The following is a 25,740-nucleotide window of genomic DNA, read 5'->3' as shown; positions in this document are numbered from 1 at the left end:
TTAATAGCTTTAATAATTCATGAAATCACACAGCCCGCCAATCCAATGGTCACACAAGACGAGGTTTTTTTTTTTTTTTTTTTTTTAATTTTGTGGCTCACTGCACGTTTGACATTCCTCTAATGACAGCACTCTTTTGAACATCAGTACGTGCTTCTCTGCATTTTCACGGTGTCTGGAAAATACCACTCACTATGGCCGGCTTTGTGACTCAAACAAACAGTAAATCTTCAACTTTTCACCACATTGGCTTTCCGCCAAGAGCCATCATTAAAGGAGAAGTCAAACTCACAAAAATCCTTCATCATAGTTGCTCAGGGTTTAAATATCGACCAATTATGACTCAGCTTGCAATTGTCACATGAGCAAATTCTGAAAACAACTGAGCTGTGATTGGTTATTACCCGAGCACTGAGTAATATCACCTGAAAAATGCATGGTCACGCCTCAACAAAGTTAAGAATAGAAATAAGCATGGGAAATCATTTATAAAGGTCATCACACTTGCATTTTCAAATTGCGTTGGTTTCAAAATAAGTGATTAACTTGTGAAAAGCCAGAAAATCTGTTGAAAAAAAGGCAGCCTTTCCTCAAATGATAAAATGGCTGCTGTTCTTACAAATGGATAAAAACAGGTGGGTTGTTGTAAAGAATTTTTGGGGGTTGACGATATATATATATATATATATATATATATATATATATATATATATATATATATATATATATATATATATATATATATATATATATGCTTTCTGATAAGACTGAGAGAACATGCACTCTCCACAAGTGGAAAAATCAACTACTGTACTGGCAAAGTAGCCAAATTATATACTTCTTGTGAACGTAAATCATTTGGAAGTTGTCCTTCATGCATGAAATTTAAGTTATAACATGCTTTCTGAAAAGTACATTTATATTGGCCATATTACATATAATATGTTACATGATTAATTCATGTGGTGGTTTATGCGAGTCAAACTCCTCAGAGCCACATTACGTTTGTTTGAAAATGCTGATGGAAGTTAACCCGTGCTGAAAGAATAGCTGATGTCATTATTCGGAAGATTGGTCTTATTCAAATGCGTCGTTAAAAACTGAAATATAACTGTTGAATGTTCTCTGAGGGAAGGGAGATATGCTCATGAATTTCAAGAAGTCAAACTAGTCTTCATGTGGAACTGGTCAGTGGTGCAAAACAGGTTTGGCCACAACAGAAAACAGAGCTCCTTTTAGTGGACCAACCGCACGAGGACATCAATCAACAAGATACTAATCAGGGAGATGAAGAATTAATTGGGGTTTCACTGGCAAAACTGTGGATGAATATGAATATTTTTCAATCGGAATACGTAATATTGGCCTTAATAGCGACAAGGACTGTATATTTGTTGCTGTTATGCATGGAAATGCAAACTGAATTTAATTTTCTAATAATGAACGGGAATTTAAATTAAATTTTCATCACTTTCACCAGTATGGAGCCTTGGAGCTGGTCGGGGTCTCTGGGTTCATCTCTCAACCGCACAAAAAAGGGTCATCTTCGTTTTTGACCGGAGCTGAAAACATTTCTGCAAAAGGAAATGACTGCAACCTCCACTGCACTTGGGTCATGGGCTAGACTCCAGCAGAAGACTACAAAGAGCTTAATCTATTTATAGAAAAACACTGCATTCACAGTACAGTGATCATGGAGGAACAAAAGCCAGGAAGAAAGTTGGACGTGCCAACTTTCAAGATCAACTTGCGAGTCTTTTCACCTCTTACATTTTATTTGCCTCTTTGATCAAATTAAACTGCAATAATCAGACAATTTTATATATTAATTCAGTCAATTGTCAGTCAGGTTTTAAAAAGTAGAAAAAAAAATGGTGTCAAAAAATTGATTAGGTTTATCCAGATGTGGCCCAAGGTCCAATTTTGTTTGATCCGCAGTCCTATAGATCAGTGAATAAAATACATGCTAAATGCAATTTCATGTTCACCCACAAGAGGGAAGCAGCACTCCATGATTGGCTTCTTCTTATGTGCCTACAGAAGTCAAAAAGTGATTTTAACAGCCATTGACGGCGATAATGTAGATGTCAAAAATCTTTTTTAACCGGGCTTGTTGTGAATGAGTTAATGGATGACCAAGAAAAAGTTAATCAATGCGTTGGATTCACCAAAAATCTCTGCAGTGATTCAATTGCAAATATAAAAAAGTCTTGCAGCGACGTTCTCCAGAAACTTGAGGTAATAATTCTAATCAGTCTTAAACTCGTGAATCACAGTCTGGCTTGAAAAACCTATGCATGTCAAAAAAAAAAAACTGACCTGACGCTAAAGTCATAAGGAATTTAACAAGCTTTATTATTCCAGAATAACTATTCGGAGGCTCATATTTCTTACGTTATTTCACTATCTTATTGGTTATAATACAATTGGGAAACGGGAAGAAGTGACTTGAGCGTTCAAGTGTTGAGTGATTAGACGTTAGATGATTAAAATCCTTGCAGGTGGCAAATCTACAGTATTTGGTCTTGAAAGAAATAATAACTTTCACGCCATCAAATTTATATTCAAGGGTAATGTGGCCTCTATTACATAGAGCCGGCGACAAGCCATTGTTTCCGCGGCCAAAATAATTAGGCTCCGCGCATTCTTGTGGCGGAAATGGTGTAAGTCATCTCCCACTATTCAGGTTCATATAATTGGAAACACTGACAGAGAGATGAAGAAATGAGAAGAAAAAACCTGCCAGATGGAGTTATTGAAGGCAACAAAAAAAAGGCAAGAGCAGAGCAGGCTAAAACAATCATCTCTCATTTCATCACCGCCGAACAAAATGCGCCAAACATCTGCCATTCTTTCCCAGCAGAGAGGAAGGCTGATAGTTTCCCTGCTGAAGTCATTCACTTCTTCAGCCTCCGTTTGAGTGCTTGGACAAGATATTAGCCGATAGTCCGACGCCTTCTCTTTCTTCGCTGGAAGTGAGTCAAGGAGATGATGAGTACTTGTAATGAGACAATCGCGAGTACTGGACCTTAGGCAAAGCTAATCAAATGCGTGAATTACAAGCAAAAAAAAAAGAAGAAGGGGGGAAAGGGGGTTGGAATTGCTTTAAAATTCTCTATGACAATGTCAGGTCTGCTTTAGAAAGAATTCTGCCAAATGACAGCATCTACAATTCTCCAAACTCCTCCTTTCATTTCAAATGTCACCTTGAACAAAATTATCATCCCGGAGTTGTATCTATTTTGCCTCAATTGTGTCAAGACGTGATTATTAAACAATCAATTCCACACAATTGACCACATTTTTAATGGTCGAATAATCAATTATTATGGCCATCTGCGTCTGCAACAAATGTCATCCTCTGAGAACCATGAATTAAGAAAGTAATTGCTCTGCGGTCGCCTTAACGATCCGTCCAAATAGAACGCCAGCTATGAATCCATTACATGGTCCATTGGACATGGGAGTCCTTCATGGAATTCAAAACGGAGGAGTGAAAGGTAGGTATGCAAACATATGACCACAGTTTTATTGTGGGACAAATTGCTGTTGTTTTAATATTCTATTCTGACTGGAGAAATTGAGTATGAAGTCTGAATACGAAAAATGAACCATGTGGAATGATGTGGAAGTATTTGGAAGGATTGGGAGTTATACAATGTGAAAGAAATGAAAAGAACTTAAACGAGCTGCCGTCAAAATGGTTTGAATTGGTCAATTTATTTAAAAACCGGTGCAAATTTTTTGTGCTTCATAATATAGTGTGAATTTTGTGAATATGAAAAATGAACTGAATGGGTTGAATGCTCATGATATGGTGAAGTTGGGATATTTTCTATTGGTCAAGTAATATTGAGAAAGGAGTGAATAATGTAGAATATGTCTGAATGTGTATGTGTGTGTGTTTATTTATAGAATAAGAAGACATTTTAAATATAAAAAAAAAAACAACAAAAAAAAACTATAAATGGGGGAAATTGGGTTTCATTGGGAATGAATGGAAAATTTGGGGGAGGCAAATTTTTTATTTTGGAAAAAAACAAATCATTTTTGGAAGCGAACCCAGTATGTATTTTTGCGATATGTTGCCATTTTAAAAGCGTGAACAGAAAAATGTGGAAGGAGTAGCACATCCCAAAGTGTGAGGAATAAAATCACATTGCTAAAGGTGTAGAATAACAATGATTTAACTTTACCGTTCTGTTCATCCAGCTCATTGCCAATCTCCTGCCCCATTAGCTTCTGCCGGCTAATGACTGCTGCGAGTGCTTCAAGACCTGCATCCTGTACTGAAATGACAAACAAGAGATAAAACTTCAAGTGTGGAACAACAAAAACATTATGAAATTGCCTTCTTTGGACACGACAAGTGTGGTACAGATTGGCCACGTGTGTCATTTTACAGCCACGCTTAAACTATTACAGCTGCAGCAGTCTAACATGGGGAGGAAAACAATGACGACTGAAAACAATAGAAAGTACTTGGCCTCCTGCTGATCACCAAGTTTGACACACTGTCAGAGGGTTTTTTCTTCCAGTTTTTTATGAGCACGTTTCAGGCGATAACCATTACCCGGCTCTACCATAAACCCCTCAAGGAACTGAAAATCTCCAACAGCTTGGGTTTCACTGTCGTAAAAAGGAATCTGTGATCCCAAATTGAAATTAAGCAGAGCTATAATGGAGACGTTGCAATGAAGTGTCACATGGAGGATTCTGGTGAACTGACGTCTGGCTCTTCCAAGTCATGTCCAAGCCATTTGGGAAAAGGGAGAAAACAGGCGACGGCTTAAAGCATATCGTCTTGATGTGGCTAGTAATGGCCACCTTTCATGTGTTGGCACACACACATATACAGATGGATAATACACACTATCCAATCCTTTTCGTGCGTCTTTTATTTTCAGCTATTAATTTGCCTCTTCGCGCTAACTTAACTGTGTGTTTTAGCGTCTTACTGGAAATACCCTTGTACTGTATTTGCGTTACAGTGACAAGAGTGCTTCCATATGGGTATGGAGGCAGTTCAAGACTGAATTTGTGTGAGTGGTATGAATTGAAACAAACGTAATGTGGCTTAGCTCAAGTGATGCGAGACACTTGAAAATTTAGTGTCATCATTCTTGGAAAATGAATTGGTATGCTGAGTGTACCTTCTATGATGCGTTGCTGCTGTTGCTTAATCTCTCCAAAAGTCAACCCCCTGGTTTCTTCTGATTCATTAATGAGCCACGGGTTGGTCGAGATTCCGTCGCTTGCTCCTGCTCCTCCTGCCATTAAGGTGGACCTTAGAGTCATAACAATAAAACAGTTATTCCTTATGTTGCTTGTTTGCATGTATCGTATATTCACATTAGTGGACTTTTAAGCTGTTGTTTAATTCTCAATTCGTGGCTTGTGCAGTAACAGAGGTGGGCTGCTAATTTGCTTTACTCACTAGTACTATGACCTCTGATACATACATGTGTTGTGTTAAACGTCATTACTACAACACACAACAGAGCAGACATGTTGGTATATGTAAAGATGGTTTACAGTTTACAGCTATGACTAATTGTGACGAAAAATTGATGTGTATATGTATGGGAATGGCCAATGCATAGCCTGAAAATATTCAAACTCATATTTGTCTATTGAATTCACATCATAGGGCTGTTTTTTCTAACTGCTTCGTACAGGAAAAAAAATGACACCCCTTAAAGTACAAAAAAAATGTGGTCAACTGTCACAAAAACTTATGTGCACATGTACATGCATGGTCAAAGCGTAGTGCATAAAAATATTAGAACAAAACACAATATTTTCTTTTCTATTCACATCATAAGATTGCCTCTTGTAGTTGTTTCATCGAGCAACACAATATGCTCCTTAATGTACAAAAACCGTAGCTGATTGTCACCTAAATTTACCTGCACATGAATATGCATGGCCCAAACCCTAGCCTGAAAATATTAAAACCAAACTCCCAATATATTTAATTCATTCGGAAGGTTGCCTCTTCTAGTTGCCTTGTAGAGAAAAAAAATAGTCACTTAACGTACAAAAACCGTGGTCATTTGTCACCAAAATGTTTATGCACATATGATCAAAGCATAGTAAATGAAAATGTAAGAATGAAACTCACAATATTTTCTTTGCTATTCACATCATAAGGTTGCCTCTTCGAGTTGTTTTGTTGAGAAAAAAAAACATGATGTTCCTTAATGTACAAAAACCGTGTTTGATTTTCACCAAAACTTACATGCACATATGGCAATATTTTGATTCTATTCACATCACATGGTCCCCTCTTGTAGTTGCTTCATTGCAAAAATCATTGCCATTTGGTATACAAAAATCAATATCGTTTGTCACCAAAATTATGCGCAAATTTATACACAAGGCCAAAATGCAGCCACAGAATATTAGAACAAAACACACAATTTTTATCCCACTCACTTTGTAAGGTTGCCTCTTCTATTACCTTGTAGACAAATACTTTACATCACTTAATGTCCCAAAACTGTAACGTTTGTAACCAAAATATATGCGCACACATGCATGGCCAAAGCGCCATCTGGAAATATTAGAAAAAAACTCGAAATATTTTGGATTATATTAACATCGTACAGCAATAAACGTTGCCTCATTCAACTGCACATTCCCCACAGCATCCACATCTGCAACAAGGCTCAACTACTGTTAAAAAGATGAAAAATGTATCCAGCTATAGATCACAGCAAACATGACAGCATCTATTTACTCATTTGGATGAAAACACAAAAAATAAAAGCAGGTTGGACGGTGCTGCCTTAGAGCGCATGCTAATCTGTCACAGGACTGTGGAATGCGCAGCAACAAAGTGAAAGCCCAAGAGAGCAGCGTGCCGCGCCGCATTGTGGTTTTCAAGCTATTCCTCTGCTGATTGCTTAAAGCTGTCGCTGGAAGTCTTGTGGTGACAGGTCACCACGTGAGGCTGACTCCAAACCAGTCCGCTCAGATGAAGCCTCCAGTCGGTGAATTCGGCGAGCCATTTGCAAGCTAATCGACGGTGCAAGGATATACAGTATAATGAGAAAACTGCTGGTTTTACTATTTTTACTTTCAAAATTGGTTTTGGGCCACACATGACGTTTATCGCATTTCGTAATGCCGTGATTATTTCAAGCTGCTTCTGATGTGGTCGCTAACCCAGAGTCGGCGAGGTATTGGGTCTAATCTCTCTGACATGTTTGATTACTATGAGATGGTGTGCAGGCCCGCCACTCCATCGCTGCAAGTGCCCAGTGTGTGAAGATCCAATTAGCTGGGCAATGGGGAGCTCAAAAGCCAGTCAGGCACATCTTTTGGCGGAAAAGACTGCCGCCACTACGGCCTGAGCCTCCACCACCTGACTGAGCGACTTGGACAGCGGAGACTTATGATTATCTCCAGCACAATCAAACACAAAGGAAAGGTTAGTGAATAATTGAGGAAAGGTGGCTTCTCGGGGCCACGGGGTGAATCCGGCCTTCCAATGTAGGCGCCACATCCTTCTTTTGCTCAGTCTGAAATGGAGATGCACCGATTGTATTGTCTCTCAGACAGATTAAAGACACCTCAGCAAACTCCCCCCGTTGCTTAATACACCAATTTCTCCGGAGAAAAGGTGTCTTAGATTAGCCAAGCGTGTCAATCCCCTGCACCCCCCATGTTCTATCCTCAGAGACCACACAGTGGGAATGGGTTCTAGCCACAAATATGAATTACCCACCATGTATTTTAAAAAGTTCAATCTCACTGAGCAAACTTAAAAGCATATAACCACATGATTAGAGAAAATTTATTAGCAAGTGTCATTTCTTTTTTTCCCCCCCTTTCTCAAAGCCATTTAAGTAATTGGGTGTGTGGTCTGTAAAAAGATAAAAGTCGGTGCCAAGTACTGCTAAGTAGCTCAATGCCAAAATTGAACCTTGAGAGATATCAAAGAAGTTCAAGTTAAGGTTTATTACTACAGCAATATATTGTCCTGAGTGGGCAATTATTGGAATAAAAAGCATGAAACCACTTCACACTTTGAGCGCAACATATACACATTCAACAATTTTCATTTGTAAATACAGCACAGAGAATTCAAACTATGTCAAACATAATTCCTGAAGTTGTTGCCCCAATCGTTCATAGTTCATAATTACAAAAAATATTTTTTAATAAGTTTCTGCTTAAGCATATTACTGTATTAGCCTAATATAAAAAATGTCTTTACAATAATACTGTATATTCTATAAAAACAGTAATCTGATTAATACATCATTTGTAGAATATAGATTTTTTTTTTTCCGCAAACAATAGCGGTTTCTCTGGGGGTAGCAACATTGCTGAGGACTGAAAATGACATCAGAGTTATGCAGGGCTTAGGTAACAACCAATTGCAGCTCCACTCGCAAATGTCACAAGACCAAAATCTGACAACAGGTGAGCCATGAGTCTTGGGTAACTGTGATGTCATTTTCAGTTGACAGCAATTGGCAAAAAAGCCTCTCCATGACGTGGACCGAAAATGGGTGAATTTTTCTACTAAATCTATTTAATACAGTTGCAACATTAATCAGAATACCATTGAGACTAGTGGATACGTGTAGAACATTATTATAATAAAAATCTTAGAAGCCTTTTCATTGAACTGTGATTACAATCTACCATTGTAAGCAGAATACAAAATGGCGATAAAGTTTTATCACTATAAACAGCCTGCTACATTCTTTTTACCATTACATTTATCTCATCCACTGCCATAGACGTTAAATGCACATTTTGTATTGGGCTGGGAGTGAATGACTAACTTACTCCACCTGTCACTATAGGTCGCTTGCATATATCAAAAAATGCATATACAATCCTTGCAGTAATCTGTCATTTTGCGGAAGAACATTTCACTCATTACGAAAAAACCTAAAAGATTTGATGTAAAGTTAAAAACTATTTTATAGGTCGGATTAATTCATTTTGCATTGAAGTCAATAAAGTCATTCAAAACTTGTCTCAGAGTCTCAAAGTGTATTTTGACCAAATTGTATCAAGAGTAACTAAATAAAGGAAGCCAATATTGAGGGATTACTTTAAATATAACTGACAATCATTAACATTACAAACGGTACACTAAAAAAATTAAACAAAATGAAGTCACAATGACAAATCACAAGCACACACATAGGAAGTGACCTCCGTTTTAGCATTTAGTATTCCTATAAACAACCTGGATGGTGCATGGCAGTGCCTCAATGAAATTTTGAATGGAAATGAGCATGAAAAAGTATTCATAAAGACCAACACATTTGCATATTCAATTGTGCAAATCACTAATTGTTTGAATAAGGGACTGATGATAAAAAGCCAGTAAATTAGGCAGTCAGACTTTTTTTCCGAATGATAGCACAGCAATGGGTGCTGGGACATGGGTCAAACCCAGAGTTCACACTAAGAGCACAGACTTGCGGAAAGTTAGTGACCAGTGACAACATCATCAAAGACCGGCTAAGAGCCTTTGACCTCTTTGGTCAAGGACATGGGCAAGGGAATGAGGATTCATTATTTTTAATTGGGCACCCAACACCAGTTTTCTTTTTAAAGCGCAAAATGGTGTCTTCCGACAGGATGGCCCCCGGAAGCTTCATGGAGTAAGGTTTGTTTTGCCACAGTGATTGACAGTGTAGTAGATTGACCGTGTCTGAAATAAAATATCCTACCATACTTACTTGGTATATTACACACATTTGGTTTGTTTCATGAATTTGCTTTTTGAACTAATTCTGTTGAGCCATAATTCAAAAGCAATGTCTCATATGCATTGGTTAAATTTTCTTATTTCTTTTTACTTATTTTGTCAGATTCAACCTATTAACCTATATTTTGCTGAGAGTGCATTCTATTGAATCAAAGAATGAAGGAATACTGTATTGTTTTTTTTAATGACCCAAAGGCAAGAAGACTAGAAGACAGTTAAAACTAATCTAGAAACTACTTGCAGGTAAGTATTTGTGCACATGGTTAAAAACAAACAAACAAACAAACAAAAAAACCTTCAGTTAAGATTTGAATGTTGTAGCTATACTGTTGTGTGACTCAATTTTGCTTAGCTGGCATGTCCAAATATGTATATACCTGGATGGACCTGGTTCTGCGATGTCGCCTTTAAAAGTGGAATTGAGCTGCTTTTCTCTGGTCAGTAGGTCATCAATGAGATTCTGCCGTCTGTCCGCTTCTGACTGCATTCTGAGACATCACATAAAGGTAGTAACATTTTTTGGCTCTCGCTGTTATTGCGCGAGTTGTTTGATAATTTTAATTACAAATATAACAAGATTTACATTAATCAGTGAATGGGAATTGCGCCCTTGGATGTGGCATTGCAGACATTTAAGAGGCAATAGCTTAATGAGCCCGTCTTTTCAAAGCAAGATGCTGCCCTCTTTTGGTCAAAGGATGTCACTACAAATTCTTAAGCCGGTCTCATGACTTCTATTTGGAGGAAAGGATACATGCGCCGTGACGAAGAAGCTCTCAGCAAACTCTCTTTAAGCTGGGCAATACTTTGTTTGAGTTTCTGGAGGGATGCTCGGAGTGTCATGTTGATCTAACGAAAACAACAATAACAGAAAAGGAGATGACACAAGAGAAATAGAAAAGTACAGCACCAGAAGCAACGATGTAAACGGGGCGAACCTTGGCTGGATTGCCCCCTGTTCGTTGCTGTCTGTTGCGTTCATGGATGTTTTCAGCAATTTCTTGTGCAAGCCGACAAGTGGCATCGTAATTCTGTAACCTAGACAACAAGAAAGAGGATGGAAACGTCTGAGTTAGACAATTAAAAACCCCAATGTTTTGAACGCACTTGATCAAGATTGGCATTTGGGCCAACGTTTTGAAAAATAGATTGATAATATTGGGTTGGCCTTTTGCCTTCGTTTCCTTCTTGTATCGAGGTTTAAAATGTAAATCATCTAACTTAAAAACATTTTTTACAATGCCGCTCGTACGCTAAGTACGATTCAGTGTGTTCCGCTTCGAAAGATAACAAAATCTAAACTACGTCAGATATAGATTTCAGAACAATATTCCAGCAGATAATATACACCAGCGATTGAAGTTATTATTTACCAGGTATCCTGAGACATCTTGAGAGACGGGAAAAAACTGTTTAAAGATGGAAATCCACACAGCAATATCCACCCGGTAGTGGAACGTTTCCTGTTTGGGTGTGACGTCACTACAGTGCTTTATGAGGGACAATATTGTGAGCAATAGAAAAAGTTGCTTATTGACATAAAATTATTTTGAAACTCATCTATATTTCGATTAAAATCTATTCTTGTTGTACTCAAAACCTTAATGTGCAGGTTTAAAATATTTATATTTTTGTTTGTTTTAACAAAGTTGTTCATTTTTCCCAATAAATTAGATGTCTTTGATGTAAATTTCACACTCTTGTCAGATTTATTGATTGATTTCTCCACTCATTAATTCTAGCTTTCATTCATTTAGTTTAATGAAAATAACATAATTTATTTGATCCGTATGACCTACTCTTCACTTGGTCGTTTTATTACTCCAAAGGCGTTATGAACATACCCGTATCAATAACTCTGCATACTTCCCTTGTTTCATTGTTTTTGTTTTATTTCAGCTCTCTATGACATTGCTGACCCAAAATAAAATTCATGAGGAAGTTTGTTGTATGTACTGCAGTTTGCAGAAATTATCCCCACTCACAAGAACATTCCAAGACATGTGATGGAAAGTGTCCGGTATGTTTTCAGGAATTCAAATGTCATTTTCCACCTCATTGCAACAAGGACTACGGTTGTATACTATATGTTTTGTAATGAGATTTTTAAAACTAAGGGTTATAATTCAAACCAGAGTGGCAAGCAAAATCAACTTGAAAGATTTTAAGACTGTTTAGTAATTTGTTTTTCACCATGGGTTTTGGAGCCCACATGCATAGGCGCTCGTAGAGGTTGAGTGTGTCGTGCCCAAACAGTGGTTGTGTTTAGATCAAAACACACACCTGTTGTGTTGAATAATACCTTTTTGAGAATTTCTTGGAATAGTTCTAGTTGGCCTTTCGATGCTGGACAGGTTCAGGGAAGAAAAAACAGTACCAGCTGACCATTCCAAATGACCTTGTTTTGAATATGTTTAACTACAAAGTTAGAGGGAATTTGAAATACACTCAAAATGGTTTTGAATATGAATGCAAATGTATTTCATGTAAATTCACCTAAATTAGTTGTGAGATTACATTTTACAACATATTTAGATCATTTCATTTGTGGGACAGAGGATCAATTGATGTTCAACACTCCAAGTGTAAAATCTTTTTATATGGTTATAATGATCATGTCAACAATGATCATTTTGAAACTGCTGGCTGCTCTCTTTTTATCCTGTGAGGGGGAGACACTTGTTGCCAAATTTAACTCGGGAAAGTCAGCACAACCTTTCCCGCTCAAAGCATGAAGATGCCGTAAACACGCCTTGCCCCTATCCTTCCACTCACATAAGCAGATATAAGGTCCTGCATCTCTGAACGTGCGGCACATCCATGACCCATCACAGTAAATTTCAGGGAAGGCTTGATTCACATCTCGACTGAGTTCTTCAGAATCAAATAGACCCAAGCACAATGACAGGAGGCAGAAGTAGGCAAAGGTCTCACTCTTATTACAATGCTGAGGATAGTAAAACCTATGGAGTTCAGACACAGAGCAAGGAGTTCTGTCAAAGACCTCGTTCAAGGTAGGAGTTTGTTTCAGGAGTTAGAGGACTGGGCATAGTATTTCGCTGAATGCATTCTTCAACGATTGCTAATGTGCAATGGTGCTTTTCAGGTCTTTTTACAGTTACGAAACCACAGAAAATGACTTTGACAATGATTTAGGACATCTATCCGTGTCTATTCCACTGAGGCAAATATCAACTATTCCACTCCAGCATCCTATCAACAAAAACGAAAAGTCCAAGTCCAAAGTGAACAAACACTCACTCTCAACAGAACTCAATGGTAAGTGCATTTTGCTTATCCCTGCAAAGTTTCTTAACCCTCATGAAACACTGCACATGTTTTCAGGAAGCAGAGGGAATCTTAAGTGTGTATCCATGATGGCCATCTCAGAGTTGGACAACTGGGAGATCTGCTCCAGCTCTGGCATGAAATACGGTCAGTTTGTGGACTGGGAGAAGATTGATCCGGAAGCTTCAGAACGTTACCAGAAGATACTCGAGAGCGAGCACCGGCAGCTGAAAGACATGGGAAGAGAAGGATTCTGGGCTGTGCCTCATACACTCAGGGCAAAGGCTTACCATCACATCATCCACGGCATCCATTCCAGGTTAGTGCTCAAGGCAATATGGGAAAGCTGAGAGAAGCTGATGCAGAACTGGAAAGTACTGGTTGATACTTGTTGATATGTTATGGCAAACCCTAAGAGACATAGAAAGTTAATCAAGAAAGTAGGCTTTACTGTACACAATTTTGATTTTGGTGTTGATTAGTAAGAAAAAAATAAACAAAAAACAAACAAAAAAAAAAGCCACCAAACCTCAGCAGACCTAATAACACAGGTGATGTGATCTTGCAGGAGGAAAGAGAAAATAATTCAGGAAACGAGGCTTTTCTGTACAAAGTCAGGATTTTTCAGTTGATCAGTGAATTAGAAAATATACACTCCAATCAGGAAATGAACCAATCTATTTAAGCAATGTGGGGTTTTTTTTTTTTTTTTTTTTTTTTACTGCGGACACCTCCTTTCTATTAGAATTTGGACCAGACCCCTCAATAATTAGCCAAAATATTCATATAAGATATGCCCACTGAAATGCAGTGGGAAATGATATTAACATTTACACTCCAAAGAATCATCTAAAAAAAATCTACAAACATATATAATTACTGTATGTGAGTTAGATGATAATGAAATTATTCTTCATGTACAAAAAAAGAAAAAAAAACCTTTCATTTTGCTGTTAATGGGAAATGTAATCACATGTGATCAAGGCTTAGGTAATGGCAACTGCAGATAGTCATGCCTCGCTGATCTAATCCAACAACTGGGACAAAGTTCCAGTTCACACTTTTCTGTGTCAACAGCTCTATCTAAGGAATGGTGTGAGATGGACAAGGACTGCATAGATGTATTGCAATACAGAAAATAAATACATAATGATAACAACTTAATGTATAATATCTTCCACAGTTGTTATCTGAGCTTTCTACTCATGTGACGGCGTTGTAAGTTAACAGCAAATGGAAAAATGTGGTTCTAAAATCAATAATGGTAAGGAGAAAATAATTTAACTTAGTTGTCAAATTAACCATAGACAAAATATCCACTTTTGACTGTTGAAAATGTTTAAGAATTTTAGAATCAATTGAACAAATATTAAAATTTGATACAGAGAATATTTACACAGTTCAAATTCAGTCCTCTAATTTCAAATAGTAAATAGCTCCATGTCATTACATATCAAAGTTGCTCACGTTGCAATTATATTGGATATTGTTACCTATGCTGTAGATGTGTCAGTCCAGAAAGAGAATTGTACTACGAACTAAGCAAGAAGCTCTTTGGAGAAAAAAAACTCAGCACCCACCAAGTTCCAGAGTACATGGAAGCAGGAGAAATACCAAGGTACAATTATACTACCTAAATTTCACTCTACAGGTGTGAGTAGAATTATTTGTTGGAAGAAAACAGAAGATAAATGTTTTCGTATTGTTGTCCTCCATGATCTTTTTTTAGGTACTGCCTTAATAAGGCGGGTCTTAATTCCGTGAAGAAGATTCTTCTGTGTCTGGGAAAGTACTTCCCGGACATGAACTATTGCCCCATTCTCCCCGCTTTGGTGTCACTCATTTTACACTTCAGCCAAGACGAAGCAGAATGCTTCTGCAGCGTTTCCAGATTGATTTGCTACAACGACCCGAATAAGCGTTACATTGACCAGACCTTCCTCACGTACCGAGCCTCGTGCATGACCTTCGGAGATCTTGCTAACAGATGTTGCAGAGGGATCCGGAAGTTGATAGCCGGCTCACACCAGAACCTTTTTGAGTTTTACTCCGACTGGATCATGTGGATTTTTGCTGATCTTCCATTCACGTATGCCATAAGAGTGCTGGATGTGTACCTTCTGGAGGGCTACAAGGTTCTTTACAGGTTTGCAGTCATTTTGCTAGCATTGAACACCCATCAAAATGGACAAAACCAACAAAGTAGCAGATGTTTATTTCTTGCAGGGTGGCGTTGGCTTTGCTGAGCCTCTACAAAGTGTCCGTGTCATCCAGAGTTGCGGATGTGGAGGATTTCCGAACCGACATGAAAAGTTTTGTGCAGAATGTGGATCGCCATTGCACAGCTGAGAGTCTTTTGCAAAAAGCCTTACTGGTTCCTATCGCCACAAGGAGAGAACTCAACCTCCTCTTCAAAGCCAACAAAGTCTCTCTCACGCAAAAAGGGGTCAGCAAACACCAGAGGAGGTGAGGCAAAAAGAACAGCTAGCTAATCAAAAATTAAAAATGTTTTCAGAATTAACATAGACCAATTTGGAGGTGATCCTTCAAATTATATCCTAGCCTCCCTAAAATTTAAGATTGTTTTTTTTGTTCTTTTATGTGTGTCATTCCCTTTTACAGTATTTTGACCATTTTTTGTCATTTTCTTCCACATCAATCTCATAGTGTTTTAGTCAATAGATGGCACACTCCCATTTTGAACTTAGACAGATTGTCACAATTGGGATGAAATTTCAGCTCCCTTGGGCCTTCTTTCACTGCTTTCCCTTTGTGTGAAATGCCTTTGGTGTATAGAACAAAGGATTTGACAAAATACTTCATAAGGGTTGTAAATAAAATAGTGGTGTATTAACCTACACAGTACTTCGTTGAACCATTATAGTTTGACAGCAAAACTACAGCAACCCCCTCCTACCTCAAAAATAGCCTGTCCCACCTAAACCCACTTCACAGAATAACATTGTGCCTTCCAGTGACATGTTGACAGTACTGCAAGTTTTAGCGTCTAAGAATATATCATTTATTAGAGAACAGCAATACAGGAACATATTGTGTAACATTTCTTACCTTCTACCACTCAGTACCATACAAACACGCTATTATCATTACCATTCCTCATTGTTGCTGAATTAGATTTGAGATGACTGGTTATGTCGTTAGATAGGACTTTTTTTTTTCTTGCGAGGAAAGGTTTCATGTGGTCAGATACACAACCACTGTCCTCCACTCTTAAGACCCAACATTCTAAAATAAATAGGCTGTTTTATAGGTTATTCTGTTGGTTAGGCATTTAATCGAATTGTTCGGATTAAATGTATACATATCGCCCAAAAATGTTTGTTTTGCTCTTTACCCTTTTTGTGTTATTTTTGAACCAATAGTTTTATAATGTCCGTTTAAATCGGAATGGGAGAAGCTAGCTGTGACGTCCTAAAATCAAAGTGCTGCTGACAAGATGATTGAATACGCATGACCAAGTTTTATGCTTCTTTTTAGTGTTTCATACTTACTGTTGGATCTTTCACATTTATTCTTAGTTTTGATTGCGGGCCCAATTGAATAATAGTGTAGCCTATTGTTTACATACCTTTGTGAAAGATTCCTGCGTGTTCGGGTATGAGCCGGGATAAACACACATGCACACGTTCATCGCGTCAACAACACTTCGAAGATTTATTATTACCAAATTGTCGAATGCAGTTTTCAAGCCAATTGTCCAAAACAGAGATCTCTGGATCATTCCCGTGTCGTGGTGTGAATGATGCCAGTTCCTCATGCGCCCTCCTCTTTTATATTTGCCGGTCCACTGAATAGGGGTTGTCGCCCGTCTGTCATCATGTTGGGTTGTTTCCTGTCCTCTGCTGCCCCCTTTCGGTTGGAGGATTCCAATCCAGACGTTTCAGCAACTGTGTAGATGCTTTTGAACATACTCAAGTACACATTAGAAACGTTCTTCTTTTTACACCATTATATAGCCCTGACTTTTATTGTTACATTAATCTGATCTTCTAACTCCGAATTCGTAAGGTACAATATTTCAGTATTTTTTTTTGTTTGCGCCCGTATGTGTGTGTGTGTGTGTGTGTGTGTGCCCCCAACGTCCCAGATCTGTGGACGCCAATCACATCTGTGTATTGGAGGTTGAGCATCGAACAATGCGTTCTGGAGGACTCTACCCCCACTCCTATCTTTTATGGCGCCCGTCTTTTTTGTTATTGCCGCCAGTAAGTCCTTGACCGCCTAGTATTATAATTTGTGCCCTATTGATTGATTCAAAGACAAATGATTGCATTAGGTGGCATTGCATTAGGCCAATCACCCTATGTGAAACTACATTCCTTCATTACTAATATAATTGCAAAAATTACATTCATCTTGCCTGATCAGGAGGTCAGAGTCCTGAACCTTTGACCCTCAAATTACCCTTGATATCTACCTATGACTATTCCTCAATGTCATTGTCTGACCATCGGTATTTTGTTCCTGTAGGCAGTCGGTGGATACAGTGGACTTCAACAACCTTAGCTCCAGTGTTGTGACCGGGACTGAGATGAGAGTGGTCTGGGCGTGGATACCGGAACGCTTTGCCCTTTTCAGTCCTATCAAACTGTTCAGTACGGCAGAGCATGGAAAAAGTCTCGCTTCGTAAGTTACCATTTGACTGGGCTTTATGGGGTTTTATTTGACAAATTTTCACCGATTTCTTTCATGAAGGTTCTATTATCATGTGGAGGGCCACGAACCTGCAGTGTTGATCATCAAAACAGTGGATGAAGAGGTAACGTTACCTACGCAATTATAGCCGCTGTGCATGTACACGGTACAGAAGATTTGATGACTTTTGCATTGGATTCAACTGGTTTCTATTTTACAGGTCTTCGGTGCCTTTATTTCAACCGATATGACAGAGAGGCACAAGTACGACGCAGACAAAGCCACATTTTTTGGAACATGCGAATGTTTTGTTTTCACGGTAAGTCATCCTCGATCGATTCCTTGCATCACAATTGCAATTGGAATGTGAATCAATGTCAAGAAATACGATTGCCCTTTCAGCTTCGCCCCAGCATGGAGCGCTACCAGCGAGCCATGGTCAACATCATGACCAGCAAAGTCTCCCCTCAGCAGGCTCAATTCGGCTTCCAGACCAGCTCCAATACAACTTTAACCTGTCCAGCTGGGACCCCCCAAGACCCCAGCTACTTGACCATCCCTTTCACTGCCCCCTCCCAGGAACCGTTTACTGCTAAGGAACCAAAAAGATCCAAGGAACAAGAGGCTTCCAAGTTCATAGCTGGCAGTGATGAACAGCTCATTATTGGTAGGTCAATCGCATACAGTTAGGTCCAATTTTGCTTTTGTAGAGCTTTTAACTTTTTACCTTTCTACTATAACCATTTATAGCAGTTGTATACAAGGAACACTGGTGTCATTTTTCATTAAAGATATTACGAAATTTGTTGAAGAGCTAATTTTGCCGGCCTTTCTTTCAAAACGAAGCACATCTTAATTTTTTACAAGCAATGGTTAGGTGAGCAATGTAAAGAAGCTGTGCGAAAAAAAGATCACTTTATACATAACCTAAAGTCACAGTTTGTTAAAAAAAACAACACATTCTACACATATTTAAGCATAAATATGTTAAATATGACACCCATTCACCTACAAGTAATGCAAACAAATAAGAATTAGTGTACTCATTGTAACTTCTAATATATATTTTGTTCGTCCTATATTCTTTTTCAAATTGATTGGCCAATTCATTGGTACTTCTTTTAGGCCACAAATCAGCATCAGCCTAAAAAAAATCCCTATCAGTCTAGTCTTACTTCATAACGTCAATAGAAATAAGAATATTCTTAAGAACGTTGGCATGTTTATATTCAAATTTACAAACAAAAAAACTGATTCGAATGAAGTTCATTAACATTAACATAATGTTCACATTATTCTGCCATCTTTCAGGTGGGGACGGAGGCCGCGCTCTCTGCTTTCAAAACAACCTCGAAGCAGGCTACACGGAGCCTTGTGACACATTCAAGAGCCCGCCACTTTGCAAAGGACATTTCAAAATCCAGTCAATGGAAGTGTGGGGAATCCAGAACTCCATTTGCTTTTCCCACTATTTTTCCTCCCATCAAAATATATAGTTCTTGTGTCATACCCATTCACATCGCCTTTTTACTGCTTCTTTTTTTTATATGGTGCGGTATTCTAGTTTAGATGATTTTGCAGTATCTTTATCATGTCAAAACACATACCCTCAGGGAATTACAAACCCACACACAACAGACTGAGGAGGATCAGTCAGGCAGTTGTATGTGGACAAACAATGGAACGCGCAGTTTTTAATGTGGTAATGTGTGAGCACGTGCTGTACATGTGTGCGTGCGTCAAATGACCTTTAACCTCACTGTCAGACAAAATAAAAGCTGTTTGTACCACACATAGTGTCTAGTGGTTGCAAGCATCACTAAAATTGACTGAATATTCAGTCATGTAATCACATATGTTTTTGTATGATCAGTATTAGCATCTTGTACATGTTAGTATATTAGTATATAAGTATTGTAGTAGTATTAGTATATTAAAATGTTGCCTTAAGTCATTTCAAATGAAATGTGACTCAAGTTAGGCCTTACCATCCGAGCCAATTCCAGATCCTTCTCAATAAATTAGAGCGACCTTTTATTTGATGAAAGATTTTTAAGTATCTAAAAGAGATTTAAAACAGAGTGCTGTACAGTGCCATTTCTGTTTCTGATTTATGAAACTTTGGAACTACCTTTGTGTAGCGCGAGGGGCGAAGTTCCCCACTTCCCTCCTGGCTTAGCAATGGTACACCACAAAGTATGGTGAGTATGGTGATCCTGGCCACTCCGCCGAAAAAAGATGCGATGCACTTCAGTCGTATGTTTTTTTTTTCTTTTTTTTCTGCAGGCCACTCAAGTGCATTTCAAATCACTAGCGGATGTATGACATAATTTTCCCTTGGATTATGGAATTTCTCCAGTGCTGTTGTCTCTTGTCTCCCAAACAAGTTTTATTTGTGTTTCTTAATTTAATTTATGAAATGGATAAAAGGAGTAAAATTGTGAAAAGGAATGTAAGAAAAGGTTCTATGACTTACATGATATGATAAGAAAATGATATGATATGAAAACTTTATTTTTTACCTTAAAATCAAGCAAAACAAACAAAAAAAATATACCACGCCTTTTTGCAAGAATAAATAATAATAATAATTTAACAAAAAAACGTTTATTTATCAACTTTATATATTGTTGATTGAAATTAAGTTTGTTTAGAAAAAAAACGTTTGGCTGTACCAGGTGTTCGCGCTTTACCCATTGAGGGCAGCAATGCGCAAAACTTTTGCCTACACCGCCGAAAAAAAAAAGAAGAAGAAGCGTAGCAACGGTGGCGTTGGCCTCTCACTTTTAACCAACGCCCGGTCTAATATGTGATAACCTCAGTATTGCTGTACCAGTAGAAAGGTAAGCATTCGTTTGTTTTTGCTATTGCGGCGGCCTTAAAGGTGTAGCATATGTAACGTTAACGTGCTCGTTTTAATTGCTTGAACACAGCTAATGCTAACAACATTTCTCCTGTGCTTTGCCGAGCCTTTTTTTTTTGCAAACAAAAGGACAGAGTAGCCTTGGTTTCCATCTGAGGAGACACGATAACGTTCGTATCAACTCTAAAATGCATGTGTTGAATTTTAAAGTGTGTTAGTTAGGGTCCACTGCGGACGGACTGAGAAAACGATGTATTTAACACTTTTGACCTGTCTTGCTATCACATTGCCAATTAATGAAGACGAGTTGCGCGATTTTTTGGTGATTCAAGGCTTGTTAAGTTGCATTGACCTCAAGGTTCGTATTACTACCGGTAATTTGCCTAATTTGATCACCATGCTATTAAATAATTGCACATCGTTTAGACGAGTCTCGTTGTGCGTTTCTATTTTATTAAAGGGAAAATAAAGTAAAAAAAAAAAAAATCCAGTAAAGTTAAATCCTCCCCTTTAGTCTGAATAAGGTATTCTGATTAATAATGTGTTTGTGGAATTTGAATTAAGCGGAAAAAATACCAGTTTTTATCCATCTCTGCCATGGTTATTTTGCTCATTGATGTCGACTGAAAATGTGATCACAGTTGCTCAGGGCTAAATCTGAAAATGTTTCAAGAACAAAGCAGAAAATTGGTTCAAGTTTGAGCTGTAGAGAATTTCTGTGTTAATATGTTGACTCTTCATTATACCCCCTAATATAAAATGAATTAAGTAATGTATAGTTGTTATTTATCTAGGTAGTAGACCCTTCTTTTTTGTGTGGGTCTAGACATGGCATAAAAAATGTGGTTGTAGTGTTTTGGAACATTCATCTAACTTTATGTGTTTGTGTTTTTCCACTCCCCAGCCATGGAGGACGACAATTCTTCAGTGACAGATCACTCCTCGGACGAAAGTAAGTGTTGACATCAAGGTTAGCGCGTGGGCACATTTTCAATTTCATTTGACAGTAAAATGTTAGCTTTTGGATGGAGCAAAAGAAATCAACTAAAATACTATATTGCGAAATTCAAATAATTCAATTCAAATATTGATTGTTTGGTGTTCTTGCTCATCAGGTACCAAAGCCTTCGACATTGAGTATATTGTGGCGTCCGATCCCAATGATGACTCTGACCCAGAGGATGACTCAAAACCCAAGAAAAAGGAACGCAAGACCCACCCTTGCACCGTTTGCAACAAGATGTTTGACAGGCTTTCCAAGCTTAACAGGCACAAAGCTGTCCACACAAGGCCACGGACCTTAAAGGTTCGCCATCAGTGTATGCATTGCGAGAAAACTTTCACTGAAGAAGAGAAGATGTTACGACACCAAGATAAACACAACCGCGCAAAGGAGCACCCTTGCCCCGACTGCGGTAAAGTTTTCAACAAGCCTTCCCGGTTAGCGCGCCATCAACGCAGCCACGACAGGAAACCCAAGGTGCCCCACCAATGTTCCTTCTGCGCCAAGACCTTCGATAAACTTTACAGGCGTATTCGACACGAGCGTATGCACACGGGCGAGAGGCCTTTCACCTGCTCCTTCTGCGGGAAGGGCTTCTCCGAGATGGGCCACTGCAAAGCTCACGAGAAGACGCACCAGGACAATCCCGAGAAGCCCCACCGCTGCCCCGACTGCGACATGTGCTTCTTCAAGGCCTCGGAACTCAACCGACACCAGCGCTCGCACACCGGGGAGAAACCGTTTCAGTGCACCGAATGCGAGAGCACCTTTGCCCGATCCGAGAGTCTGAAGAGACACATGAGGAGCCACACGGGAGAGCGGCCGTTCGTTTGCTTGACGTGCGGCAAGGGTTTTTACTCTCGCCAGGATTTGAATATTCACTGTCTGATCCACTCCGGAGAGAAACCCCACCTTTGCCCCGTGTGCGGCAAAGGCTTCTCGCAGCTGGGTAACATGAAGGAGCACGAGAAGAACGTCCATGTCCGCGCGGAGAAATACGTCTGCAACGAATGCGGGGCCACTTTCACTCGCTACAAGTCTCTAAACCTGCACCAGCGGGTGCACACCGGCGAAAGGCCGTACCTGTGCCTGCCATGCGGGCGCAGCTTTTCTTGGAGTCACTGCCTCAGCAGACATCGCAGGACTCACGCTCACAAGCAGGTGATTAGAGATGCGGCCAACGAAATACAAGATTTTCAAGCGCTTGCTGAGGATCAGTGAGGTTAAACGCTCGGCCGCTACTAGTGTACCACTTGAATATATTTTGAAAATGGTGGTATAACAACCTTTTCGAGTTTATCACATTTCTGCATAAAATCACCATCGAATGTGATCGGATCTTTGTCAAAATCACACAGATGAAACAACATTGTCTGCTTTAAATAAAACCACCCAAACATTCATAGTTTTTCATCTTTTAGTGAGGATAGCATGCAAACAATGACAGAAGGGGGAGAAATAAGTAACTTAACCATCACATTTAATATATATTTTTTTCCAGTAATGATTGCAAGTTGTCCAGGCCCTGAGGTAGCAAAACAGCCCCAAACCATGATGCACCCTCCACCATGCTTCATGGTAGGGATGAGGTGTTGATGTATGATGTGGGTGAGCTGTTCCATTTTTCCTCCACACATGATGTTGTGGTTTCCTCCCAAAAAATCCAACTTTGGTTTCATCAGTCCACAAAATTTTTTGCCAAAACTTCAGAGGAGTGTCTAAATGCCTTTTAGCGAACATTAAACGAGCAACAAAGGGTTTTTTTTTAGACAGTAGTGGCTTCCTCCATGGAGTCCTCCCATGAACACTATTCTTGGCCAATGTTTTACATATAGTTGATGCATGCACAGAGATATTGGACTTGGCGTCATCTTTGGTGGACGGGAACTCCTCGGGAGAGAAGCAACAGTGCCAAACTCTTCTCAAACTCCCCCTTCTGTCATTGTTTGCATGCTGTCCTCATTAAAAGATGAAAACTTATAAATGTTTAGGTGGTTTTAGCTAAAGCAGACACTGTTGTTTCAGCTGTGTGATTTTAACAAAGATCAGATCACATTTGATGGCGATTTCATTCAGAAATTTGAGAAATTCCAACTTTTTGCTGGCTCCTACTTTAAGCAAGTCCATGGTGTGAACATTCAACATTGTTTCAGGAAGCCAGAGGGATTTAGCTGCGCCTTGTTTTGTAAAGGACATTATCTCTTTGACCAATGGGTTTTTCCTGGGATCGGCTCATTCTCCAAACTGATACTTGGAACTGAGTTCAGTCTGGCTGAAAGGGTTTTACTCTACCCTTGCTAATCATGCAATAAAAACAATCAAGGGTTGAATTAGACAATTCTGTCTCCCTGATAACATTTATGGTACATGTCCAACCATGATCACTGAGTTTTTATTTATAGGTTATACTCGTTTAACAAGACACATTGCCAAATGTGACCGTCACCCTACAAAATGATTGGTACGTGTGCCCCTGGGTATGTGAAGTTGCCGTGTTTCTGCGGATATCACCAAATCTAATTTTGTGCTATTTAATGCCATGATAAGTACATTTCCTTTTCAAATTAAGAGCAAATGAACTGGAATGAAAAACAATTTATTGTTACATTGTGTTATAATGATAACTTTGCAAAATGTTTTTATATCTGTATTTTCTTAAGTTTTTTTCCGATGTGCATTGTCATTAGTGACACAATTTTCAAAGAGATGATCCATCTGCTGGATTTGCTGACTTAAAAAATATCTCCATAAATTTACTTCCAAAGATTGATAAAACACAGCATTCGATTTATTTTAATCTTTTATTTTAAAAACGTTGCGCTGGTTGGGCATTATGTGGCCGAAAAAGAACAAAATCATGGCTTGAATCATTAAAAATAGCTTGAGAATCACTGATGTAGATGTCACATCATTAAGTGTGGCGTGATGTATCAAATATTTTTCAGACTCCAAATTGTTTTCAACATTGACGGCTGTGAAAAGTGTCAAGATAATTGTAAAGAATACAAGGCTTAATAAATCGCAGTTGCCCACAGTCAATTTAAAAGGTTTATCATTGTCTGTACATACCACAAAAGGGTACCAAAACTTTTTTGGTAAAAAAGTAAAACTTTTTTTACTTTTAGACAACGCTTTTTCTTATCGAATGGACGTTTCTTCCCACATTTCAACTTAGTTTCTTGGCACCAAAGCTTTACTTTTTTTGTTTTGTTTTGTTTACTAAGCAGGTTTTGGCCTGCGTCCTTTCACTTCAAAATAGTTTCTTTACACCAAAACGGTGGCAAAGTTCTTACGTTTTTGCCCGACGGGACTTTTAAATGCATCTTGTGTCAACTCAGAAAGCACAGAAACAGCAAATGGATGAATTTTTCCAATGGTCAACAGATGATAGGTTAAAAAAAATGGTCGCAAATAGACTTGGGAACATTTCAGCAATCTTCCATTATACTGTAAAAGTGCCCAAAACTTTATTACATATGATGTATGGTAAGACAAGCTATAATGAATTAGTAACAGATTGTGAAGACATTTTTTACTTCCTGCATGCTTTGCCATGAAAAAAAAACAATATCCTGCTGTCATTGTTACTTGTGAATTGTGTCAAAATAAAACAAAAAACTTGTCATCCTGTTGTCTTGTGATTCTTGTTTTACAAGGTAAGGCTATCCTAGCTACATAAACTAATTTAGACGCTGTATAAATAAACTCTACAAACGTTCTGAATACGAAAATTAAAGCCAACTGATTTTATGCTGTTTTTTGTTTTCCCCATATTGCTGTTTTTTGCGATTTGAAAATGGCATTTTTCTGTGTTGCGCTGACAATTTTAATTAATTTTTCAAAACATTCCAGGAACTTTACCTTTTTTTTTTTTTTTTTTGAAAGAACACGTGATGCAGTCGGGGGCGGGGCTAGAAGGTCTCCCGTTGCTAAGCAGCGTTTGTTAGCGTTGAAGTGAACAAGGATCACCTTTTGAGCACGCTTTCTGCAAAAGAAAAAAAAATGTCTTTCGAAACTATGTTCACTTCAGCACTTTACATGCAGCCTTTCTTCTCTTGAAATACTAGCTTTGGTAGCTTGAGCGGTGAGTATTGCAACAACTTTGCATTTTAATATGTACTTGAATTTAATTTAAGTTCCGAGCATATTTTACGCATATATTAGAAAGATGTGTTGCTCGTTTATTGA

General features: G+C 38.5%; 3 protein-coding genes across 5 annotated transcripts in view; 2 read left to right on the top strand and 1 right to left on the bottom strand.

The window, feature by feature from the left end:
* The window catches only part of stx8 (syntaxin 8), a 37,051-nt gene extending 25,837 nt beyond the window's left edge, over nt 1-11,214 (bottom strand). For all 3 annotated transcript variants that reach the window (XR_015866080.1, XR_015866081.1, XM_088418770.1), the window contains exons 1-6: nt 11,116-11,214; nt 10,681-10,780; nt 10,497-10,591; nt 10,120-10,230; nt 5,154-5,287; nt 4,197-4,289 (exon numbers count right to left, since the gene is read on the bottom strand). Coding sequence is in view for 1 of the 3 variants with exons in the window: in XM_088418770.1 (XP_088274896.1) it covers nt 4,197-4,289; nt 5,154-5,287; nt 10,120-10,230; nt 10,497-10,591; nt 10,681-10,780; nt 11,116-11,132 (550 nt within the window). In the remaining 2 variants the exon portion in view is untranslated. The remainder of the gene's footprint in view (nt 1-4,196; nt 4,290-5,153; nt 5,288-10,119; nt 10,231-10,496; nt 10,592-10,680; nt 10,781-11,115) is intronic.
* Nucleotides 11,215-12,548: 1,334 nt separating this feature from the next.
* LOC148421384 (TBC1 domain family member 24-like) lies at nt 12,549-19,478 on the top strand. The gene is made up of 11 exons (XM_088419729.1): nt 12,549-12,756; nt 12,849-13,021; nt 13,088-13,349; nt 14,535-14,648; nt 14,760-15,176; nt 15,257-15,496; nt 17,522-17,677; nt 17,747-17,810; nt 17,907-18,005; nt 18,089-18,353; nt 18,998-19,478. Exons 1-11 carry the CDS (start codon nt 12,644-12,646, stop codon nt 19,180-19,182), a joined length of 2,088 nt encoding a protein of 695 aa, XP_088275855.1. The 5' UTR covers nt 12,549-12,643; the 3' UTR covers nt 19,183-19,478.
* A 158-nt stretch (nt 19,479-19,636) lies between these two features.
* On the top strand, nt 19,637-25,175 carry LOC148421383 (uncharacterized). Its single transcript, XM_088419730.1, has 3 exons — nt 19,637-20,529; nt 21,454-21,501; nt 21,665-25,175. Exons 2-3 carry the CDS (start codon nt 21,456-21,458, stop codon nt 22,771-22,773), a joined length of 1,155 nt encoding a protein of 384 aa, XP_088275856.1. The 5' UTR covers nt 19,637-20,529; nt 21,454-21,455; the 3' UTR covers nt 22,774-25,175.
* Nucleotides 25,176-25,740: the final 565 nt, after the last annotated feature.

Source organism: Hippichthys cyanospilos, chromosome 7 (genome assembly GCF_059441005.1).
Source record: "Hippichthys cyanospilos isolate Australia breed blue-spotted pipefish chromosome 7, RoL_Hcya_1.0, whole genome shotgun sequence".
In the NCBI taxonomy this organism is placed as follows: Eukaryota; Metazoa; Chordata; class Actinopteri; order Syngnathiformes; family Syngnathidae; genus Hippichthys; species Hippichthys cyanospilos.
Note: the sequence above shows the minus strand (reverse complement) of the source record. Positions and strands in the feature narration are given on the sequence as shown.